At 42.2% G+C, this 22,631-nt stretch overlaps 3 protein-coding genes and 1 long non-coding RNA gene across 8 annotated transcripts; 1 reads left to right on the forward strand and 3 right to left on the reverse strand.

Annotated features, from left to right (window-relative positions):
- Positions 1-1,881, reverse strand: gadd45ab (growth arrest and DNA-damage-inducible, alpha, b). Its single transcript, XM_047049580.1, has 4 exons — positions 1,715-1,881; positions 1,373-1,474; positions 1,012-1,225; positions 1-728 (listed from the first exon to the last, which is right to left on the reverse strand). The coding sequence occupies exons 1-4, from the start codon at positions 1,762-1,764 to the stop codon at positions 615-617; spliced, it is 480 nt and encodes a 159-aa protein (XP_046905536.1). The 5' UTR covers positions 1,765-1,881; the 3' UTR covers positions 1-614.
- Positions 1,882-2,479: 598 nt separating this feature from the next.
- sec16b (SEC16 homolog B, endoplasmic reticulum export factor) lies at positions 2,480-13,302 on the forward strand. 4 transcript variants are annotated; one of them, XM_047049668.1, is made up of 23 exons: positions 2,480-2,731; positions 3,500-3,831; positions 4,049-4,146; positions 4,238-4,340; positions 5,114-5,201; positions 5,340-5,469; positions 5,587-5,738; positions 5,832-5,893; positions 6,084-6,222; positions 6,452-6,676; positions 7,082-7,179; positions 8,362-8,443; positions 8,636-8,753; positions 8,904-9,015; positions 9,165-9,270; positions 9,669-9,806; positions 9,969-10,082; positions 10,421-10,505; positions 10,700-10,966; positions 11,129-11,157; positions 11,337-11,456; positions 11,555-11,640; positions 12,689-13,302. In XM_047049668.1, exons 2-22 carry the CDS (start codon positions 3,548-3,550, stop codon positions 11,600-11,602), a joined length of 2,598 nt encoding a protein of 865 aa, XP_046905624.1. In that variant the 5' UTR covers positions 2,480-2,731; positions 3,500-3,547; the 3' UTR covers positions 11,603-11,640; positions 12,689-13,302. The 4 variants fall into 4 exon arrangements, with proteins under 4 accessions (XP_046905624.1, XP_046905627.1, XP_046905626.1 ...); XM_047049671.1 differs by having other exon boundaries at positions 10,703-10,966; XM_047049670.1 differs by lacking the exon at positions 2,480-2,731 and adding an exon at positions 2,741-2,995.
- LOC124487384 lies at positions 10,190-11,421 on the reverse strand. The gene is made up of 3 exons (XR_006958373.1): positions 11,335-11,421; positions 11,122-11,215; positions 10,190-10,976 (listed from the first exon to the last, which is right to left on the reverse strand). It is a non-coding gene; the product is annotated as an uncharacterized LOC124487384 (long non-coding RNA).
- Positions 13,303-13,502: 200 nt separating the features above from the next.
- On the reverse strand, positions 13,503-21,296 carry znf648 (zinc finger protein 648). Of its 2 annotated transcripts, none has more exons than XM_047049673.1 (2): positions 21,242-21,296; positions 13,503-20,125 (listed from the first exon to the last, which is right to left on the reverse strand). In XM_047049673.1, exons 1-2 carry the CDS (start codon positions 21,289-21,291, stop codon positions 18,580-18,582), a joined length of 1,596 nt encoding a protein of 531 aa, XP_046905629.1. In that variant the 5' UTR covers positions 21,292-21,296; the 3' UTR covers positions 13,503-18,579. The 2 variants fall into 2 exon arrangements, with proteins under 2 accessions (XP_046905629.1, XP_046905630.1); XM_047049674.1 differs by having other exon boundaries at positions 21,154-21,269.
- Between the last annotated feature and the right edge of the window lie 1,335 nt (positions 21,297-22,631).

A 22,631-nucleotide genomic window follows, 5' to 3' on the forward strand; every position in this document is an offset into this window, starting at 1 on the left:
TTATATGTTAAGTTAAATTTATTTCTTATTTCAACAAGTAGCAAATTCATTCAATAAATACAATTTCTTAAATTAATTTAAATGTGGATTCAAAACGTTAACAAGACAAGTAAAAACATCCTTGTAATAGCCTATGAATACATTCCCTTTTAAATAAATCAACACATTTGAATACCATTCTAATAACATTTCCTTTTTCAAGAGTATCCACTTTTGGTCCAAGTTCCTTGAGCAGGGTTGAAAGCGTGGACTAGCCCAGTCCATTCGGAACCAGTAGAGTCCAGACTGGTTCAGTCCACGTGCCTGTTCTGGGCCACTCTGGTCTCCCGAACTTGTGCTACAACCACGTGTGCTCACATGATTCAGTTTCCTGTGCAGACTCCGTTCCCGATAATGGGAGGCACAGTCATTGCTCGGTAGACCTGTAAACCCATCTTGCTGAGTCACTGTTTCTTAACCGTTGGATCTTGTTTTCTTGTTCCTCGCCCCCTCCCTCCCTCTCTCTCCTCTCACTCTCCAGAGGTTTGCTCAAAGAAGTCCAACCAAGGCGTTTATTACACATGTTGAGTGCAGTTTCGATTGACAAGTGTTCTTGTTGTAGAATCCTCGCTGTTTCATCGGTCGGGGAGATTAATGACCGGCACCCACTGATCCAGACCGCGGCTGTCCCTGCAGAACCGGTTTACTTTGCTCAGTGCTGGGTCCTTCCACGTAGTAGATGGAGGGTTCTGGAAATATAACAAAAGCAGAACAGTTAGTTGCTACCGATACTATCTCAGAGTTGCATTCCTAGAGCTGGAACAGGGTGCTCATGCAGGGTGCTCAGGATTTTTGCAACGTATGCAAAATCCTGTATCCTCTGCAGACTGGATGCCTGAACTCCAACTCACTTTAATTACCACATGAAAATGTTGTGGGAGATAATAAACATGCAGAAACCCAGACCAAGTTGACAATATTTTCTAGAAAAATCTTGTTTGAATGTAACAAAAGCACAGTTGTGATACTTACAGTGACTAATACACAATGGAGATCCATGGGCTCTCCTCCAGGTTTCCCTCCACCCAGAATCTCTGCCAAACGCGTCATGTTGCTCACTCGAAGGATGTTTATGTCGTTCTCACAGCAGAATGCCTGGATCAAGGTGAAGTGGATCTGAAGAGCAACGTCTTCTACGTGTTCCTCGTCAGTGGCAAGGAGACATAACACCACATTGTCCGGGTCCCTGAGAAATATCAACAATCAAGAGGTTTGTTTGAGACAGGGTATGGACATTTAAACAAGACGTATTGTTTAACATTACAATGCACGTGTTTGTGTAAAGTTTGTTCTGCAGCTGGCTATAGCACTTTGACTGAAGACAAAGGCTTACACATTGAGTGACTTTGCTGCCTCGTACACTCCGACAGTGATGCAACCCTGAGGTAATGCAGAGCTGAGGACCTCTTCTAATGCTTTTTCCACCGATTCCATTCTGTGAAGAGAAAAAGACATATCTCTGCATAAAGCAAACAGCTTACAAATAAGTACTCTTTTTAGTGCCTTCTTGCCAATAGCATATAACTAAAGCTAATACTATAACAATTGTCGGCACTATAGCTAGTATTTTGCTAGCCCGGTCGTGCATCCAGTCAGAGGCATCTTTCGGAATGTAGCCTGTCAAATCATACTGTAACCGTAGTTTATAACGTAGAAATACTGTATGATGTCTCACCGTTCTGAAGAGTTGTCTCCAATTGTTTCCTCAAAAGTCATATTGCACATCTGAAAAAGGCAACACAATATCCACACTCTCGAATCGATGTAGGTATCACAATGTCCTGTGTAATCCGCTGGGGTAGTTCACCGTGTACAGATCGTTCTCATATGACTAATTGCACACACGGTGTGCTGTACAAAACGACCTTCTACGGACGTCTACTTTGCATATCCAATCCTATTGGTCATATGCTAATGAGGCATGTGTGTACGGTTTGTAAACGGAGGAGCGCCCCCTTAAGCATCAGCACACATATTGTTTGAGAAACAACGTCAACAACGAGTTGATCATAACCTGTCTTAAGGTAAACTGCGACACCTTGTGGCAGTTGTGGGACAGTGCTGTGGCAAGTGACACTAATTTCACATTAAAAGAAGAATTTGGCCAGATTGAATGTATGTATGTATGTGGGCTACTGTGTCTGATATGATGATGTACCCCAGGCTTTAGGAGTTTGGAATTGAAGTGCTACATCACAACCATGTTGTGTCCTGCTAGCCTACATGTATTGTGTGGGCGAGCCACAGTTAAGAGACATTGAGACCAGCCTTTTTAAGATATTGAGCATGCATGGCAAAACAATCCAAATGTTCCTTTAGATAGTGTCCAGACCCCCCCCCCCCCCCCCCCCCCCCCCCCCCCGCCACATTGTGGAGAACGTTATTAAATGGCTGGTATTCCATGTTATGACAAGAGGTGGGCTTAGCTGAACTAGACAGTAGGCGGCTCCGCGCAACGTGGCAAGTTCGACCAGCACTCTTCTACTTTGTGACTTTGACCAAATTGTAGTTGAAAGTTGGATTTTCTTACAATTTACACTATTAACAAAAAGACTGAATTAGATTGAACTGAGTTCACTGCAGAAAAGACCGCATCAATTTGGCATGCGTATTCAAGGGCGTGGATCAATCTCATCCCTAGACTACATTCAAATGAGCTAAAGATGCTATCCGGAATCCCTCTTTGTGCGTGGTAGGTGGACTGTCGGCAAAAAACTATGTGCAGATTTCACTATTGCATGAAAGTTCTGCAGTTTATTGGTTTTTGCTTAATTGTAGGCTATAATCTAACCCAATGAAAAGGGTGCATCAGGGCTTCTCAGTGATGTCACTGGCGCCTTTGCACTTTATTCTCTTGCGTTATCTAAGTCCATGGGTTGTCTCAGTTCATGTTGTGTTCTGAGGGGAAATGATGTGGCACATGTACTTTGACTGCGACTGGGAACGCATGTAAGCAGTAAGTCTGAATCTTTACAAATAACTGGAAAAAACATTTAAGTAGGTTCCAAATTGTTTTTGGGAGGTTTTCTAGAAAAGAAAATCGAATTGCCAGTGTATTAATAATTGTAGGTACCAGGTTAATGCGTGGAAGCCTATATTAAAATGTTAATAGAATTGTTACTGTAGCCTACTCTACTTTTATATCTATCTTTTATAGCTTATAACTTTTATGTTTCTGTTCTTATATACTTCACGTCAAATATGGCTGGTTTTTAACGTGAATGGAAGAACATCATTTGCCATGTTTTGTAGGCCCAGTCACTATTCAGAGACTGAAAAAAAAAATCAGTGTCAATATTGCAAAGTTCACTCTGGTGGTTATATTTACAGTAGTAGCCTGAGTCCTTGTAGCTTTTTAGTACCATTTGTTTCTTTAGTTGACAGCTCTTTTCGGCATACACGACCTACGTGTTTACATTTCTCTCTCTCTCCGTCTCTTTTCCCCCCTCCATGTTTTAAGTTCTTGACACTCTCTTTGCTAAGATCTCTGTGTGAGAGAGACAGTGGGATGGACCCCCGAGGATACCAGAGGTGGCAGTCTGACCCTCACTCCCAGAGACCCAATCTCCCAGAGGACCTCCATCGTCCCACTCCCCGGGGAGGTGGATACTACCCACCACCTGACCCGAGAGAGAGGGACCGGTTATGGCCTCAACCGGACCCCCGCTACAGAGCTCCCCTCACCAGCCCTCCACCCAGACCAGAGTACCCACCCCTCTACAGCTCCCCGCCAGCCAGAGCTGCATATGGCCATGACAGACCAGAACACACACTGCCTAGACCTCAATCCAGGTTTGTTTCTTGAAGCTCCCGTCAATCTGTCCATCATTTACAGGTGGATAGACTTGGCCAAAGGCACGCACCACATGCACGGCTGGCAATCATTATGAAAGCTGCATGATTGTCATTTGTGTTGTAGTATCTGTGAATGCGCTGTGGGAAGATTTCATGATTCTCTTGAAGGATCTGTTGTTTTTAGTAGGTGTGTGTGTGCTACTTCGGATTTTAGGCATGGCTATGACCATCCACCCCAAGGCTTCTGGAACTACAGAGAGGACTACAACCACTACGACCCTAGTTATTACACAGGCTTTTATGAATATCCAGGTACTTAGTCACAGCTTCTTATCAGTGAACCCCAGCCAGGAGTGAAGGTGCGTTGATAAGCTCGATTGATTGTTTGACTGTTTTTATGTAGACGCGGGTCAATGGACTTCCCAGGAGTCCAGAAGAGCCGACCCGTACCATGACAGGAGGTACAAGCAGGAGCATGCTGAGAGTGGGTCTGTAGAACAGTCCAGGTGAGAATTACCTCTAGATCCTTCTAGATTGTCTCTACGGGAAATCCATCAACGACATATACGAGTATATCCCTGTGTATCAATCATACAGCAGTAGCTGTTCAGACTTTCTCCTGGGCTCCTTCCTAAGACAAAGAAGTTGATCACGTGGTCTTTACAGGGGCTTCCTGTCTGTCAAAAGATTGATTTGGAAATACTCTCTTTCAGCCATTCAGTGCTTTATAAAGCACTGAATGGTTTAGGGCCAAAATACATTTCTGATGTTATATGAATTTATGAGCCATCCACACCTCTCAGATTGTCTGGGACTGGTTAGGCTTTCTGTCCCCAGAGTAAAAACTAAACATGGAAAGGCAGATTTCAGTTTTTCTGCACCATCTAGATCGAACCCCCAGAAAACCACAGGTCTGCAGCAACTACCAGTTCTTTCAATGAAGGCTGAAGACTTTTATGTTTGCGGCTGCCTTTTAAGAGATCTACATTATGCCTTTGTTTAATATACTTCACTGAACTGTAACTTTTGCTGTACTGTTTCATCTATCACATTCAGTTTTAGCCTATTTTTTATCAAACTCTTCAGTCGTATTTAAATATATTTCAGTTCATATTGTCTTATGTTGCGTTTAAATTTCGTCTTGATGCCTTTCATGTTTTATGGAAAGCACCTTGAAGTACCTTGTTGTTGAGATGTGCTATACAAATACATTTGCCTTGCCTTGCCCTGCCCATGTAAAGCGATTTCCTCAAATCTCATATGATCTCATACTCCTCAGGTATGACCATGGGAGAGGAGGTTTTCAGCACGATTCCAGCAGACACGAAGGCGATCGAGCTGGGGAGAACAGCGATGATTATGGAGAGGTGAATACAACAGTGGCTCCACACCTTCTGAACCAATAGGTTCCTGTTATTGGTTACGGAATTAAGTGAATTAGCCGCCTGGCTTTCGTTGGCTGCTCATGAATAGTTACCTCCAGGCCTCGCCATGTGCCCTTCTAGGCTTCCTATTACAACACGGGGACACTGGCAAGCTCCAAAACCTCAGGACTATCCTCCAGCAGTTACGAGCTGAGTCAATACATTAACCGCGCCGAGACAAGCGACTCTGTCCAGATGCCAGCAAACACAGGTAAAACCTACGAGTATTCTCTCCGACAAAAGGCGGGTGACACCAGATGAGGGTGCTAAGGAGGATGATGATAATGAACCATGAGGAAGACCAACCCTCCGTGTCCTCTCTCCCAAGAGCGTGTCGTAGTGCCCCAGGTGACTGAGCCGCTGAAATACTGCCTGCCTCACGCTGTGGTCAGCTTTGGGCCGGCAGGCCAGCTGATACGGGTCAACCCGGGGCTGGTGATGCAGGGAGACCCAGGCCTGCTAGAGATCCACAGCCTCGAGGTTTGCTCACGTACCCACGCGGTTTTGGAAAGGCGAATCGTGAAGGTTTTCATTAAGGCTTCTGGATTTTAAATGATTGGGTGCCCCTTACAGGTCATTCTAGGTGAAACACAAGAACAACAGGAAATGAGAGATTTTCCTGGGCCTCTGGCCAGGTTGGTGCACTAAAGATACACTATTCCCCGCCAAAAAACAAACGGCATCAATCAATGCTTATTTATTTTTGTGCCTCCATCTTTTTAATATAAAACTACAGACATGTACAAAATTGCATGGAATATCTATGGTCCCAATATTAGTTGAGTCGGTTTTTCGAACAATAACAATTGCCGTGGTCGTTTCCAGGGAGGATCTTCACAAAGTGGATGCTATCTCATTCGCCCTCCAGAGGGCAGAAGCCTGCATGCGAGATGACAAAATCCAAGACAGGGAGTCTGCTGCACTCTTGTGGAATTTACTGATTCTACTCTGCAGACAGAATGGAGTAAGTCACACGAAATCTCGGCTACCCCATTCCTCCGCACAGAATCGAGCGCACCAGTCAGAATACCACCATAGCTTTGAGTAAAAACGTCACATTTACATTATTCACACGGATTCATTTAGCAGACGCTTTGATCCAAAAGCGACTTCTGAGAGAGAGCTTTAAAAAGTGCATAGGTCACTGATCACGACAACGATTGTCTTTGTGTGTATATTGACGTGCACTCCAGCGTATCGTTGGATCCGACATCGCAGAACTGCTCCTGCAGAACTCCTCAGGAGCCTGTGGGCCAGAGCCTCCCACACTCATCGACCTCAGAGAGGACCCCGGTCCAGACACGGAGGTGCCGGAGGGGCATGACCTCCTGACAGGGCATGGGGCCACCTCCATTCCGGAACAGTCCCAGCAGGCACTGGAGGGCTATACTAAACTCCTCCTAGCTGGCAGGAAGAAGGTAATACAGTCTGTCCTCCCCTTTGGCTGCTGGTACCCTTGTCAATCAAGCATACTCTTGCCCCCCCCCCCCCCCTCCAAGTATGGAAGTATGACTTTAAGTATGACAATATTATATTCTGGAGCAAAAGGGCTTCTTATTTTTGGTTGGGATGATACTGATTTAAACTGATGAAATGCTGCGAAAAGGTAATAGCTGTCAAGGAACAAGTTACCCACGTCTCAGAGGAGCTCTTTTAATATGCGGTGCTGTCTATTTGAGCTAATTGCAGACACCTGTCTTTTCCCCTCGCATCTCCAGAAGGGCCAGGGATTTAGAGGATGATTTGGGACTTGGCACAAGGGTGTCTTTTTCCTTTACCCTATGACCTTTTGTGCTGTTCCTTCTCCCCTACGGTGTTCCCAGGAAGCCTTGGAAGCTGCCATGAAGACCGGCCTATGGGGTCATGCTTTGTTTCTGGCCAGCAAGATGGACAACAGATCGTATACCACCGTGTTGAGCAGGTTCGAACAGCCATATATCGCTTGCGGTGCGCTTATTCCAATATCCGTCAATAAAAAAAAAGTCTACTTAATGGGGCCCCCATTTCTCATCTGAACTTCCGCACTTTCCTCCAGCTCAAGTTTGATTGACAGTGCTTTCACAAAATAAGCCAAGGAGGAAGGCCCGCCTCACCAAAGGTGATTGGCTGGAACAAGATTGCTGGAACGTAATTGGCTGGAAAGTCACTCCAAGAATTAGAAATGAACATTTGACTGGTACTGAGCTGTGTTGCTAAAAAACTCTCAGAGTGCTACATTAGGTGACTTATATATAGGGGACAAAACATTGCATCTATTGTAACATTAACATGCTTAAAAATACTTCTGTGTGAAAGCCAGAGAAGTATTTATACAGTTTTTATACAAACACATTTGTAACATACATTTATAAAATAAATATGTATGGTTCTCCAATAGAATCAACTTTAGATGCAGACACTTTGTTTGCACATTTTACAAACCATTAACAAGCAGAAGCCTGTTGCGTGTAAATTATTTTGCCTTGTGTCTAGTCGGTCGAATCTATTTAGAGTATGCTGTTTTCACTGCCCCGACAGGTGTGTCATGCCTTTTAAAGGCCACTTAGGGAAAGTGAAACTTTTTCACTTTAACACAAAGAGTTGTGTCACAACAGCCAGAAAAGCATGTTGCCTCATATTCTGAAAATTGGTACCGCGTAGGGTATCCTGGTAGTAGGATATTCTGGCATCTTTGGTGGACTGTATTCAAACGTATACAACAAGGAAAATTCTAGCATACAAAAACATTTAGAAGTTTGGGTAGAGGGCCTCAGCTCACATCGTTATAGTGCGGTTCATGCAGACATGTAACCCAAGTCGCTTTACTGCTTCATCTGGCACCCTCAGCAGTATGTGTTTGGGCAGATCTCAGAGCCGCACGTGGAGCTAACATTGGACAGAGCTGGGGGGTTAAGGGAGGAGTCCAGATCACTAGGCCAGCCACTCGGTGCAGCGTGGCTGATTATAATATACTTGTTGTCATATTCGTGTCATTTGATTCTTTGGGATATATTTAGTTGGTGTTGTGAGTTGTGAATAGCACAGTGTGTCTTTGTGTGTGTGTGTGTGTGTGTGTGTGTGTGTGTGTGTGTGTGTGTGTGTGTGTGTGTGTGTGTGTGTGGAGATTTACAGGCCAGCTAGCAGCTAGCGACCCTCTCCAGACCCTCTTCCAACTGCTCTCTGGAAGGATCCCTGCTGTTTCCACGGTCATTTTTCCGTATTTTTTCTATGTCACAAATCACAGATGCACTTTATCCTCCTGACTCAAATGACATTTTCATCTTTTGACCACATTTGTTTTTCTGTGTCCGGTTGCCCTCAAAATACATACAGGCATGACTAATATATGGCTGTATGATTATCAAAGTGAAATATGAGTTTACGTGTGTGTTTTCTAGTGTTGTGGAAATGACAAATGGGGAGATTGGAAACCACATCTGGCCGTAATGTTGTCCAATGAAACGGAGGATGCTGCAACGCACCAGAAATCCATAATGACCTTAGGCGACACCCTCTGTAACTTCCTCTGAGATACAGTACACACACACACCACACACACACACACACAAACAAACAAACACATGAATGTATCTGATAAGGTATATTTCACTGTGATTATAGAAGAAAGAAAACTATCTTCCAGATCATGTTTGGTTTCTTTTCCAGCCTCTCGAGGCTTGTTGCACGCGGCTCACGTGTGCTACCTGACAGCCGGTGCCCCTTTTGGGGTGTACACGTCTAGGACAGACAAGCTCGTTCTTCTCAGCAGCAGCCACAGGTGATTGAAGCTCCCCCCTCCACCACACATCCAAGTTATAAACAACTAAAAAAAAACAAGTTTGTCAGGAAGCCGTATGTGTACTGTATGGTGACAAGACTGTTATTGACCTTCTCTAATGCTGAGAATCAAATGTTTGTTCCCCTCAGTCTTCCATTCTTGCAGTTTTCCACAAATCAGGCCATTCTGTGTACTGAGTTGTTTGAATACTGCCAGAAACTTGGTGATAAGTCCTTCTCTATCCCTTCCTTCCAGGTAATTGACATGAATTGTGGCAATGTCATAACTATTCTGCTTGATTGAACAAAGCAGTGTTGGCAGAAAGTTGCCAGCGCTGTTATTGTAATCATATTTGAAGTTTCTAACTTTTAAAATGTTGTTTCCTTAGTAATGTGCAATATGTATATATTCATTCCTCAGCTTTTTGGAGCAAAAACTTTTTTCAGTTTATTGGGAAATACAGCTCAGTTGTTCTGACTGTACTACAGGAAGTCACCCAATTGCATACAATAACGGCTCAATCTTCCTGTCATGTTATCCTAACCCCATAACTCGAAAAAACGACATGCTTTGTTGACACGAATGTGAAATTAATTCAAGACAAGGTGATGGGAGGACATCTGGTGACGCATGTCCCTGTGTCGCATTGTCAGGTGTACAAGTTCCTGTATGCGTGTCGCCTGCTCGACTGGGGGCTTGTGTCCCAGGCTTTCCATTACTGCGAGGTGGTGGGCGGGGCTCTGATCGGACAGCATGAGCCTAGCCTGGTGCTTCTGGGAGAGGTTGTTAAGGTAGCAAGCCCTGACATCCACATGCATCCCAGACACTCCCCTTTGGCACCATTCGCATCTCGTTCTCTTCCACATGTTCTGGTGGTCCGGTGTCTGTGAGTGTGACCCCCCGCCCCCCCCCATCTGTGTTTATGTGTGGCTCAGCACTTCTCTTCTATTTAGCTGGCAGAGAGACTGGGCCACTGGGAGAGACAGCTCAGCGCGGCAGCTGGCTTTGGGCCCGCTCCGGATCCTGAATGGCTCCGGCAGCTGCGACTCAAGCACCAGGGCATGCAGGTGACCACGTTAATCCAGTCATTGTCCCCCTGTCTCCAGAGCCACGTGGTGGCCCAGTGTGTCATTTGGACGCAGTTGCACTATCAAGCCAAATAAGGACAATTTTGTTTACTCTGTGTGGAGTGCAACGATCTTTAAAAGGTCTGGGTTCTGATTGGCAAATGATGTCTGTCACTTCATTGTGTTCCAACTGTACACTTATATTTACCTCTACAAAGTTACAGTGTCAAACAAGGTGAATCGTTCAGAAATTGGTTCTTGCTATTGTCATTGAATCTCACCTCTTAACAGCACATGGAACACGTTAGCCTAGGCCCTGAACATATGTATTTGCTCAGATGGGGACCAATGGTTGTAGTATGCCTCACCAGCCCACGGCTGAGGACTGCACATTGGCCTACGAGGAGAACACGGTTTGTTCAGGTAATGCTCAAGTCTCTCATCATTCTTTCACTGGTCCCACACTGACTCCAAGGGTAGCCGGTTCCTTATGGCTCAAGCATCAGAACTGCGGGTGTGCGTGGCGACTTGACCCTCCTCCTTATCTCTACTGTGCTAGGGAGCGGGAAAAGATACGGTAACTGTTTTGGTTTCCCTTTTGTTTGCCGTGGAATCAGAAGCAGACGACTTGTCTGACTGTGGGGAAGTGACTGGGACAAGGCTGAGCCCACATGTTGACCTACTTGGCTCCAGTGGAGCAGAAATGGAGCAGACCCACATACAGCAGGTCTTCCCCTCCCCATCAGTCATGCCTGACATGCGGCCAGCAGTGCCCCTTGTAGCTGGGGGCCAAGACTACAGTTACCATAACACAGGTAGTGCTCACGTCCAGCCCGCCCCTCTGCATCCGGTGTGTTCTCCTGGTCCCTGTGACGTGAACTCGGGTGAGCACATCTCGGTTTGGATGAAACACAAAAAAAGATTAGACGTCGTCGCCTCGTAAATCAATGGAAATATTTCATGAAGATGTTTCAATTTTTCAATTGTTTTTTTTTTAAGTTTAAAAAGATGATTTAAAAATGATGTGTTTTGATGGTACCATCCAGGGACTGAAACCTCCTTCGGTGCACACAAGGTGAGATATGGGCCAGTTCCAATTACCACTTCACCATGATGGTTCCAATTTCATCTGCCTTAGTAAAAGCAGAAGCCATAGACGCCAGATAAAAGTTAAAATACAAATAACCGAAATCTATGAGATGAGTCCAATGCTATTTCTATCAGACGTTTCCGATACGCCATGCTTACTTACAGAGCCAGCATGTGACTGCTATGATGCATGCTGGGACGCCTGTCACAAGGTATGGACCTGGACAGCAGATTGTCCCACAAGACGGCAAGTCGACGGAATCGGCAGAAGTCCAACCAAAACATGTGGGTGGAGCTTGTGCCTCATCTACATGACCTGTACCGCACGAAAACCTTTAGTATGAGTTCTGTTCCAACATAACCATATCCTTTTCTTTTTCCAGAACACCCCATCTGGATGGTTCAGCTGGTTTAAATCACAGCCTCGATAATGAGATTGACAAATGAGACTGTCTGCATTGCTACAACGGTAAGAATATTTTTGCCCTCTATGTTTTTAGCTATAACTAGACAGAGAGAAGACATTTAAAGCAGTGAGTGGATTATATAGCTCTGTAGATAATCTTTGATGACTTTTCAATTCTTCTTTAAATGGGGAAATAGACAATTGGAGGATGTATTTTGTAAAGATAGTATCATATAGATGGTTAAAGTTTGTTTCCAATGTTTAAACAAATTGTGCTGTCAGTTTTACGGTAGCATTTTTCTTGTCTTTCATGCTGAAAGTTACTGTCCTTTTACCCTCTCATAGCCAGTAGATTATTTATTTAAATTGTGAACAGTTTGTGAAGTGTTCTTTGTCCACTGGCCCTATAAACAAGTTCTAGGTTGTACATATAGTTTGTTGTGATACAATATGTAAAACCTTCTCAGTATCCCTTTCAGTCTTTGCAGGGTTTTTAGCTATTTATCATTTATTATGGTGATATATATCAATAACATTGCACAACTAAAGCTTGTTTAGCTTTCTGTCTTTTTCAAATGAGAATATTGCACCATTACCACATAGCAGTAGAAAATACTGATACTTTGACTAGTACTTTCAATCTAACTCAGTTTCTAACTAATTCAATACATTTCTCAAAATGTTGTGGTTTTTCATGTAGTTTGACAAAGTTATGTAAAGTAAATACATATTGAAACGGTTTGATTTATTGCCATAAGCTTTCAGAGAAGATGATCTTATTGAAATCAATGCAAGAGTAACCAGGATAATGATTTTTTAATTTTGTATAAAAACATGAGCTCAAATATCAATCGAACTGATACAAAACAAAGACAGAATAGTTCTCCCCAAAACAAAGTAATGCTTTAAACTCACCACAGGATGTTGCTATTGACAAGTAATCATTGTAATTTCCAGTCACGTCAGTTAAATACTCATCAAAACAGTCAACACAAGGTTCTATGGGGTTTTAACGAATGCAATTTGGCATGTTCAAGTTCCTGTTCATTTTTGTAGTCATTGACTCACTGAATGTTCTACCTCATGTGTTCTCATTTTTGTGTTTACTCAGGAGTCTCCGCCCACTTCTCTGTCCCCTACCCCGCCCACGCCCATCATCATAGGCTGCCCAGCGATAATGTCTTAGGGACCCTCCTCTACATGGCTCAACCCTCTTATCAGGAAAGCATAGCCTTGCTATTTAATGATAGATAACAGAATGTATCGATCGGGTGTAATTAAACTGTACTGCTATTTACAGTCGTGTGTGAGGTGTGACTTCTGTGGTGAAAGTGCTTTAGGGCTTTGATCTTGTCAATGGTGGCTTGTACAACACTGAATCAAATGACTGAGAAACACGTTGTCTTTTCGCTAAGCTTGCTAATGAGTTCTCAGAGTAGCCGATAGTTGGGCCTGGTTTGATCTTGGACATCCTTTTTCCTACTTTGTTATTCATGTCCCTTTGTAAAGCAAGAGACCATCTGGAAGGATTTGGAGGGCTGTCTTAGATTGTATTGATGCAACAAACAGGAGTGCATGAGTACATTCAGACCTTTCCGCCTCATTCTGCGCCTCTTGCTTTGCATTATACCAATGGGAGCTCCCTATCTGGAAGTCAATCTGAAAACCATTTATCATAATTTCACAGATATTGAAAACATTTAAAAAAATGTTTCGTTAAGTTTACGTTTTCCAAAAACGGTCCTCGGAAAGTCACCCTTTGGCATTGGTTTGGAAGTATTTTGCAATTTTATTTGATACATTATAGGAAATACAAACAAATGTGGAAATACAAACTTAATGTGGTCATTGTGAATGATCATAAAAAGTGAACATACCGGTTTATTGGTAGTTCAGTAGTAACCCAAAACTTTGGAATACATGGAAAATTCTCTAGCAGTAAAACTGAAGCAAAAAACTCAACACAAGCTTTGAACATTGGTCTCTAAATACCACCAGCATCTGACCAATCTTAAAATAGTTTTTGTGTACCAACATTTTAGACATTAATCTGGCTAGGTTGTTTTCAAGGACACTTTGACATTGCCTAACATAATAGTTGTCTTGTTTTCATGCAGGATAGCTGGATTATACAAGCTTTCAGAAGGTTCTGTTTCACAAATAATATACCAATGTCTATCAAAAAGCTAACATCATCATGAATACTTGAATTATTTGTGTTAAAGTGACTAATGTTTCAACAAATCAGTGTTTCCAGGAAACATAATCTTATAATCTTAAATCAAGCAGGCAAACTAAATGTATCAAAGCAAGGTGCAAGTTACATAGGACTCAGTGACCAGTGAAGAGAAGGCCCAAACTACCCAAAGCACACCCCAACACCAGACCAGGTCTTTTTATAGGATGACCTTTAACCCTACAACATTTGCTCAACATGTGGTAGGACGTTACAGAAATACATTCCCTGAGGGGACTATGACAGGTGAAAGCTGATGGGGAAACTCCTTGGAGCCACTTGGGTTTGGCAAAGGGAGGTGAATAAAGGGATTCTGACTTACAAACCTGGATAGATGACAAAGACAATAGAACCATTCATATGAGCAAACGATCTTTTGATTTGAAGCCATATAAACTTGGTCTTGTGATTCTCTCCAGTGCTTATAGTAGGGCTCACAGAGTAAGCAAACAGGTGAAAACTGGGGACGAAGAAATTGAGGCTTGATGAAATTGTTAATAGACCATAGACAATAGATAATGTGACATACATCAGCGTTCCACAAAGATTTATTTGGAACAAAGTCAAAAGCAAGTGCATGTTTGACCAAAAAGTGCCCAAAGGAAACCCTGACCCCGCGCCCACTTCTCCAACACTCTCTTTTTCTCACGCCGTAGTTAACCACGTCCTTTTCAAACCATGAGAAGAGACATCTTCACTGGTCTACATCTTTACCTTTAAATCATCTCAGGGCTGGCATTTAACTGTGAACACAGTAAAACAACCCATGTGGAGCATTGTGACAGTGTTTAGTGTCTACCTAGAAGTTGCAGCAAATTTCCCTCAGCTTTCCGTCTCTATCTCTGCACCTAAACAATGAAAATGTAAGGGTCCCAGATACCAGTTAGCTACAGACTATTTGACAAAGACAGAGACCCTTGAATACTTTGTGCCAAAGTATGGGTAGTGATCTATAACGTCGACGTACTCGATGTCTCTGTAAGGCCTGAGATGGTTGATGTTATGTGGCAGCTGGTTTGTGGGGGAGAGGGAGACCAGGTTTGGGATGGATCTCCCCAAGGCTTTAGGCTACGCATCTGAGCTCCCTTCATTCCCTGTGAAGATAGCCAAACTGGTGTGGGTTGTTAACATGCCCTGTAGCAAAACTTGTTCCATGGCAGAGACTTCTACGAAGGAGAGTGTTTCAAGGACAAGGAGAACATGTGTATAGCAATGGGAGTACATGCAGGGCATGTTACTAATTACATTTTTGGTGTACTGTATACTGTACTGATCATGGAATGTGAAACACCATACAAAATTGTTATGTTTTTTGTTTGTAATGTATGCCATTCAACAGAATTGACATAATCCATAATCCTATTTGTTGAATACTTTTTTCATTAAATTGCTGTGCATATAATGAATGCATTGAATGTTTCAGTACTGTTGATAACTGTATCTTTGTACTATATTGTTCATTAAGTGCATTCAGTTCATTAAGTCAGTAATAGCCCTTGGTCTTATACAATCTTTAGGCCTATCTCATGTATAGGGGGGACTGTGTTCACAGTGTTAACAAATTCAAATGAAAACTGAAGTGAAAATGAACCCTTGTTAAAAATAAAGAACCAAAAAGCCACGCCAAGCCATAATCAAATGCCTTTCAGGGAGCTCTGAAATGGGGTAGGAATTTCACAACGCGGCTGTTGGCATCTCCTTTTACCATTAGTTTGCAGTGTGACTACAACTGGTGTCTAAGTATGAGCCAAACATGCAGGAAGAGGATTTGGATAAAGCAGATCCAGGTCCCTTCCCAGGCTCCTGCCACTTTGTCGTGATGCATAATTGTAAAGAAAATGTCGTATTTATTTGTATATTTATGTACATATTTTTTTAATTCAAATTATGACAGAGGCAGTGAACACAAAATTAGCATTTTATGAGGAAAATATAATTTGTCCTTTGATGACAGACATTATGTCAAAACTTGATATTTTCAGGAGATTATTATGTGATTCTTTTTCCTAACAAACCCAAATCTCCAGCAGCAGAACGGCACCAGGTACGTGCTTTGTGAACTACATTATGTTTATATTTATTCCAATGTGTTATACAAAAAGCCTATAACAGTGTTCTTGGCCCCATGTGGCCATGGAAATGAATGTGCATTCTTAAAATGGTCTGCGAGGATGTGAGAACAGTGAAAACTGCAGTAGTTATGAATAGACAGACAGACCGACTGACCAGCCGAGAGAGGCCACACTTACTGGAATAGATTGTGTTCTATTTGGCACTCCTCCAACTGTTTTAATCTGAACAGGGTTCAATTTCAATTCTGTTTCAATTGGTCCAATCAGCTTTCCTCACGATACCAATCATGTGCTGGAGTGACTGTGGGAGTCGGATGGGTGGGGCCGCTTAGTCCTTGATTGTTTCTTAAGAGCATGCATTGAGATGTGGAGGCCAACTAACGTAAACTAGCACCGAATGAAAACGCCACCGTTCTGATCACAATCAAAATAAATATTTTAATGCATTATGTTTGCATCCATGTTCTCTGACAGGTTCAATTACAGTTCATAAAAAGGATATATTCAGTTACACTGAACAAAGTGCAATTGGTTTTAAGTGTGGGACTCATTCAAGTCACCAATTAAAATAAGGCACGGTTCTCAGTTTTCAACTCTGTACATTTTTACCAAGATAAAAATGGAACAGTGCTAAATAACATTGTGTTTACTGACACATGATAGCATAGCATTTACCAGGAAATTAATGTAAACCAATTAGCAATAGAGCTAAAGGTACCAACAAATAATTCATACTGGGATAGCACTAAATCAAGTGTCCCTGAGTACTTGAAAGCTCTATCACAAGTTAATATATATAAGTGCTTAAAAAGTCCATTCTATTACCTTCGTAAAGGTTGTAGAATAAGGCTCTGATTGTACTTTGTAAAACAATACAATTGACGTCCAAAATGTAACAATTCTTTAAATGTCAAAGGAAAAAATATGCAAAGAGAAAAGAAAAAGAGTACATTCAACTTTAAATTAAAATGAAGTGTGCTTATAAATATTCCAATCATTCTACATGTTTAAACCCGAAACATGTTTGAGGGCTTGTTTTTTTCTTCTGTTTTTAACACGGTTTTACCTCCACGTACAGAAATATGCATTAGATGATAAATATGATAAAACTGGACAGAACTGGTGTACTGGGAGAGCAGATGTGTTGAGGCACTGTTTAGAAATTAGCTTATAGCTAAAAGTAGCTAATTAGCTACTGGGTTTGGTTTCATTTACCTTCCAAGCTCTGCTAATACCTAGGTTCTGTAAGGCACCAGAAACGTTTTGGCAGAAAACTAGTTGTAGCATTCAAGCAATAACATACATCACACACAGCAACATTGGCTGTGTAAAACGTACAATGTGATATTAAGCCATATTGTGCAGATATATATGTACAATACTGTACATTGTCTTGTTACATTGTTTCAAATATTCATTTTGAATTCACCCAATAGACCAAATATTTCATTGTGGCTTACCTTTTGGGATTAAATATTATCAAGGGATGTATTAAAACAATTATTGAAGATGTACACATCCCCAAAATGAGGACATTACATGTCCTGGTTTCTAAGATAATTTATTAAACCAGTCCGTACTGTTCTATATTGCACAAAGCAGTTTCCTGTTTACTGTATCAGTATTGTCAAATAAAGATTATTCCAAAATAAAATTTATAAATACATATTGTTTTGGTTAATAAATAATATTGAATCAATACATACTTATGGAAGAAGAATAAAAACAGGTATAACTCGTTTTAAATTAGTGCTCAGGTGAAGCTCAAATGCAATATGGTGGTTTTTGTCAAAATGATCAGTGATAGATCTAACAAACTAATTACTGCAAAACACTTCAGAATTGTTCCGTAACTGGAGCTATGTAATTTGGTTTATATTTTTCTAACAAATCAACCAAATCCACACAAAAAATTACAGTCACAAGTGAGTCTTAGCCCTACTCTTATTACTTAACTGTCCACATTAAATACATCTACAATCTCAAAATTGGATACATTAGCTAAATTATTTGAAACAAAGACATACTCAAATGACAAAACAAGAACAGATATTTTGAAACTCACCAAGAGGTATAGTATAAATCAAGTTTTAAAACAAGATTTTCGTTTGTGTCCAAATATGTAAAATGATCACCACTGCATGAATTGGTGTACAATATAACTGCCAAAAGAATGTACATTCATTTGATGTTAAGAGCAATGTCATTTGGTCCTGCGTTCCTTTTCAGTCCGTCTGATCTACACAAAAAGGAATAAACAGTAACAGAATGTCCCCATCACATTGTGTGCACACTATCTTTGATCATGAATTAGGTTTCATAACTGTTTAGAGCAAAAAAAGTTGAGAAAATGACAGTTTGGAAGAACTGGAAGACTTGGCGTGTTGAGGTAAAAATGAAGGATGATTTAGTGAATTTCAAAGCTCTGTAGTTGAAAAAGAACATAAAACCAAACAATGCTTTTTAAATGTGCACTCTGTGCATAAGCTCTATGAAATTATTATCAATCTGTTATTCTAGTGTTGTGTATCGATTGGACAAAAAGCACAACAACAACAGCAACAGTCAAACCTCACAAATATTTGCGGTTACACATAATATCTGTATTACCGACTGATCCTAAAGAAACACATTGTTTTAACAAAGGGCTTTGCAGAAAGTAAGGTGTAACAATGGTCTTGACGAGCACTCAAATCAGGCATTCTTGGACTTGTGGCTTTGCATATGCTGCGTGAGCTGTGAGGCGCACTGGAAAGACTTGTCGCACTCCACACAGACAAAGATCCTTCCGGCACACGCTTGCTCCTGGTGGCGTTTCAGGGCGGCCGTGCGACTAAAGCTCATGCTGCAGCCCGTGCACACGAAGGGCTTTTCTCCCGTGTGGACGCGCTGGTGGCGCACCAGGCGCGACGCCATCGCGAACGCCACCCCGCACTCGGAGCACTTGTAGGGCCGCACGCCGCTGTGAACCGCCTTGTGCTCCAGGAGATTGGAGGACTTGGTGAAGGACTTGGCGCACACCGCGCAGGTGTACGGCCTCAGGCCCGTGTGGACCTTTTGGTGCTCCGCCATGCGGCTCGCCACGGCGAACGCCTTGCCGCAGTCGGGACAGCAGAAGGGCCTCTCGCCCAGGTGGGTGCGCTCGTGGCGCAGCAGAGAGAGCGGCTTGTTGAAGGTCTTGCCGCACTCGGCGCAAGGGAACGGCTTGTCGTTGGTGTGCATGTTGCGCTCGTGCTTGCGCAGGTCCGAGGAGCGCACAAAATCCTTGCCGCAGGCGTCGCACACGTACGGCTTCTCGCCGGTGTGCGTGCGGATGTGCTTGCGGTAGTCCGACGACCAGATGTAGGTTTTGACGCAGAAGGGACAGTGGTACGGTCTCTCGCCCGTGTGGAGGCGCTTGTGCTGCTGCAAGGTGCCTTGGTGAGAGTAGGCCTTGCCGCACAGCTCACAAACGTGAGGCTTCAAGCCACTGTGCGTGTCCAGATGACTCTGGAGGTTGCTCGACTTCTTAAAGGCCCAGTTGCAGTGGGTGCACTTGTAAGGGCGGTTCTCCGAGTCTCCTTCCACCCCCCGTTTTTTCATCGCCGCAAAAACCAGCGGCACCTTGCCATCCTCGCAGGCATCCAACATAGTCGCATCTTTGAGAGGGAGATTTCCTCCGCCTTCCTCTACCTCCCTGTCACCACATACACCCAAGGGTGCCTCAGGATTTACTGCATCGATTGTTGTCCCCTTTGGCAGTTTTGGATGGGTGCAACCGTGTTTGCTTTGGTCGTGACTTTTGTTCGAAATGCAGCGGGCTATTTTCTCGCGCACTGTGTCGCCATCACATCCCTTTCTTCTACTGACACCGTTTCTTTCAGGCGCAGGGGAACCTGGACCACAGAAAGCTTCTGAACAAAGTCCCTTTTCTCCAGATGAAAGTTCAGCAAACCTCTCTGCAAGAGTCCAAGTCGGAGTCTGGGGGTTTAAATAGATCATTTCAATGTTGCCATTCCCTGAGAGGGAGTTGGCACCATCATTATAAGATGAGTCCGAATCACTATCGATTGTGCAAATGCCACCGTCACCTACATCCACAGAGGACACTTGAGGTACATAATGTCTTTTGCTTATGATGTTTTTCCGGAAGCTTCTTTTTGAAATGTATTTTTGATCAAAAAACCTTGAGGGTGTTTTATCAGACATATTTGCAGGGATGGATGCACGTGCAGGTTTTTCTTCTTTTCTACTCCAACGGCTAAAACAAACAAACAAAAAAATACATTTAACAATTAATATGGTTGGCTGCACTGTATACGTCAGGATGTTATTCCAGACTAAACTACAAAATATACTTTTCACATGATTGAAATGATCACGTTAATTACACTGTAAGAATAAGCAATACCATGAAACAATAAGTTCACAATAATGACATCATTCACACTATGAAGTAATGCAATCTAACTTCAAACTAAATGCATTTGGAGTTGTGTATGTAAAATATGAATGTCATTTATATTTAAGACTTTGTGGTTGAGCCAGAACTCTTGTTCAGTATAAGGATTTCAATTATGTACACTCTCAAATGTAAATTCTGATTTATTAGGTGCAAAGTTTATTTGGGGGTTTAATAATTTAATACTAACAAAACAAAGCTTTCAAGCTTTATTAATTTTAAAATACCTAAAATTGCATAATCAAAATGTACCTGTATACTATGGAATACATTTAGTGACTAGTAATCCTTGCTGAGTGTATCTGTCGTGATGCAGTACTGCAGTTGTAGCCAACCTTGTTTGCAAACTGATCCAAAGGCTTGTTTCATACATAGGCATTCATGGGTTAGGATTAGTATGTACAATGTCGGTTTAGGATTAGGTCAGTGTATAGCTAGAATGTAAGTGGCACGAAAGTCATAAATGAGAATTCAAAGTTTTAAACTTCTAAACATTATGTCAAATAAAAGTCACTCTAAAACTGACAGCACTTTAGAAATTCGTTCTTTTACATTCTCAACGTATCCGTGGAAGGCTATTTGGATAGCTAAACGCCAAGTGCATTTCGTTGCGTCTATAGCTCTTGTCATGAACCTTTGAGAGCCTGTGTGGAGGAGCAACGTGATTTAAGTTCCAATTTCTCGAATGATCTTGTTATGCCGCTAACATCTGCAGTCAAACATATTATAGGCCTATGCCGTGTCAATTGGTGAGTTTTAGACAAAAATGAAAATAAATAAACAAAAGCTAATAAGCATCTATGGATTCACCAAAAGTTAACACTAACCAGTATTCTGAATGTTCATGGCTTTTAGAACGTTTCTCAGCTGAGCTTCTGTTCGTTTGTGTAGAGTTGACTAGTTTCCTCGACTCACCTCTGTCTTCCCCGTGGCCAAATCATTACTCCCCTCCTAAAGCAATCCATGTCATTCAAGCAGATGGCTAGAATTGAATGGGCGGGGTTTCGTGTGAGTGATATGTCTAGTGGACATCAGCGTGCTTCCACGCGCACGGACGCCAGCACTTAGCACTAAGCCGTTTCCTTTAGTTTACTTCAACATATTATGACGTTAATACGGAATACAACTCAATAGCATCTCTGGAGGATCACCTTTCGATCAATCAATAAATCGATCAATCCATGTATCTTGGATTGACTTAAATATACAGTGAGGAAGACATAAATTCCCCTAGGAATGATCTCTTAGTTGACCCACGGTCAGAGATGTTTCAGAGATGTCTTAAGATTTCAGTTTTCTCAAAATACACCTCGAGATTCATATCTTTATATACAGTGCCCTCCAAAAGTATTGGAACAGTGAGGCGAATTCCTTTATTTTTGCTGTAGACTGAAAACATTTGGGCTTGACATCAAATAATGAACGTGAGACCAGAGATCAACGTTTCAGCTTTTATTTCCAGGTATTTACATCAGGATCTGATGCACAACTAAGAAAATATCACATTTTGTTTGAATCCACCCATTTGTCATGTGAGCAAAAGTATTGGAACAGATATACTTAAAACATATTTAAGTGAATAAGACTTAATATTTAGTTGCAAATCCTTTGCTTTCAATAACTGCAGCAAGTCTGTGACCCATTGACGTCACCAAACTTTTGCATTCTTCCTTTTTGATGCTTTCCCAGGCTTTCACTGCAGCCTCTTTCAGTTGTTGTTTGTTTTGTGGGGTTCCTCCCTTCAGTCTCCTCTTAAGCAGGTAAAATGCATGCTCTATAGGGTTTAAGTCTGGAGATTGACTTGGCCAGTCTAATACCTTCCATTTCTTGCCCCTGATGAACTCCTTTGTTGTTTTGGCAGTGTGTTTTGGGTCGTTATCTTGCTGCATGATGAAGGCTCTGCCAATCAGTTTGGTTGCATCTTTCCTTAAATTGGCAGACAAAATGTTTCTGTAGACTTCCGAGTTCATTTTGCTGCTGCCATAATGTGTTACATCCTCAATGAAGATTAATGAGCCCGTCCTAGAAGAAGCCATGCAAGCCCAAGCCATGACATTACCTCCACCGTGTTTCACAGATGAGCTTGTGTGTTTGGGATCATGAGCAGTTCCTTTCTTTCTCCAAACTTTAGCCTTTCCATCACTTTGGTAAAAGTTAATCTTTGTCTCATCAGTCCATAAAACTTTGTCCCAGAATTTTTGAGGTTCATCTCTGTACTTTTTGGCAAATTCCAGCCTGGCCTTCCTATTCTTCTTGCTAATGAGTGGTTTGCATCTTCTGGTGTAGCCCTTGTACTTTTGTTCAT

Source organism: Hypomesus transpacificus, chromosome 26, assembly GCF_021917145.1.
Source record: "Hypomesus transpacificus isolate Combined female chromosome 26, fHypTra1, whole genome shotgun sequence".
NCBI lineage: Eukaryota > Metazoa > Chordata > Actinopteri > Osmeriformes > Osmeridae > Hypomesus > Hypomesus transpacificus.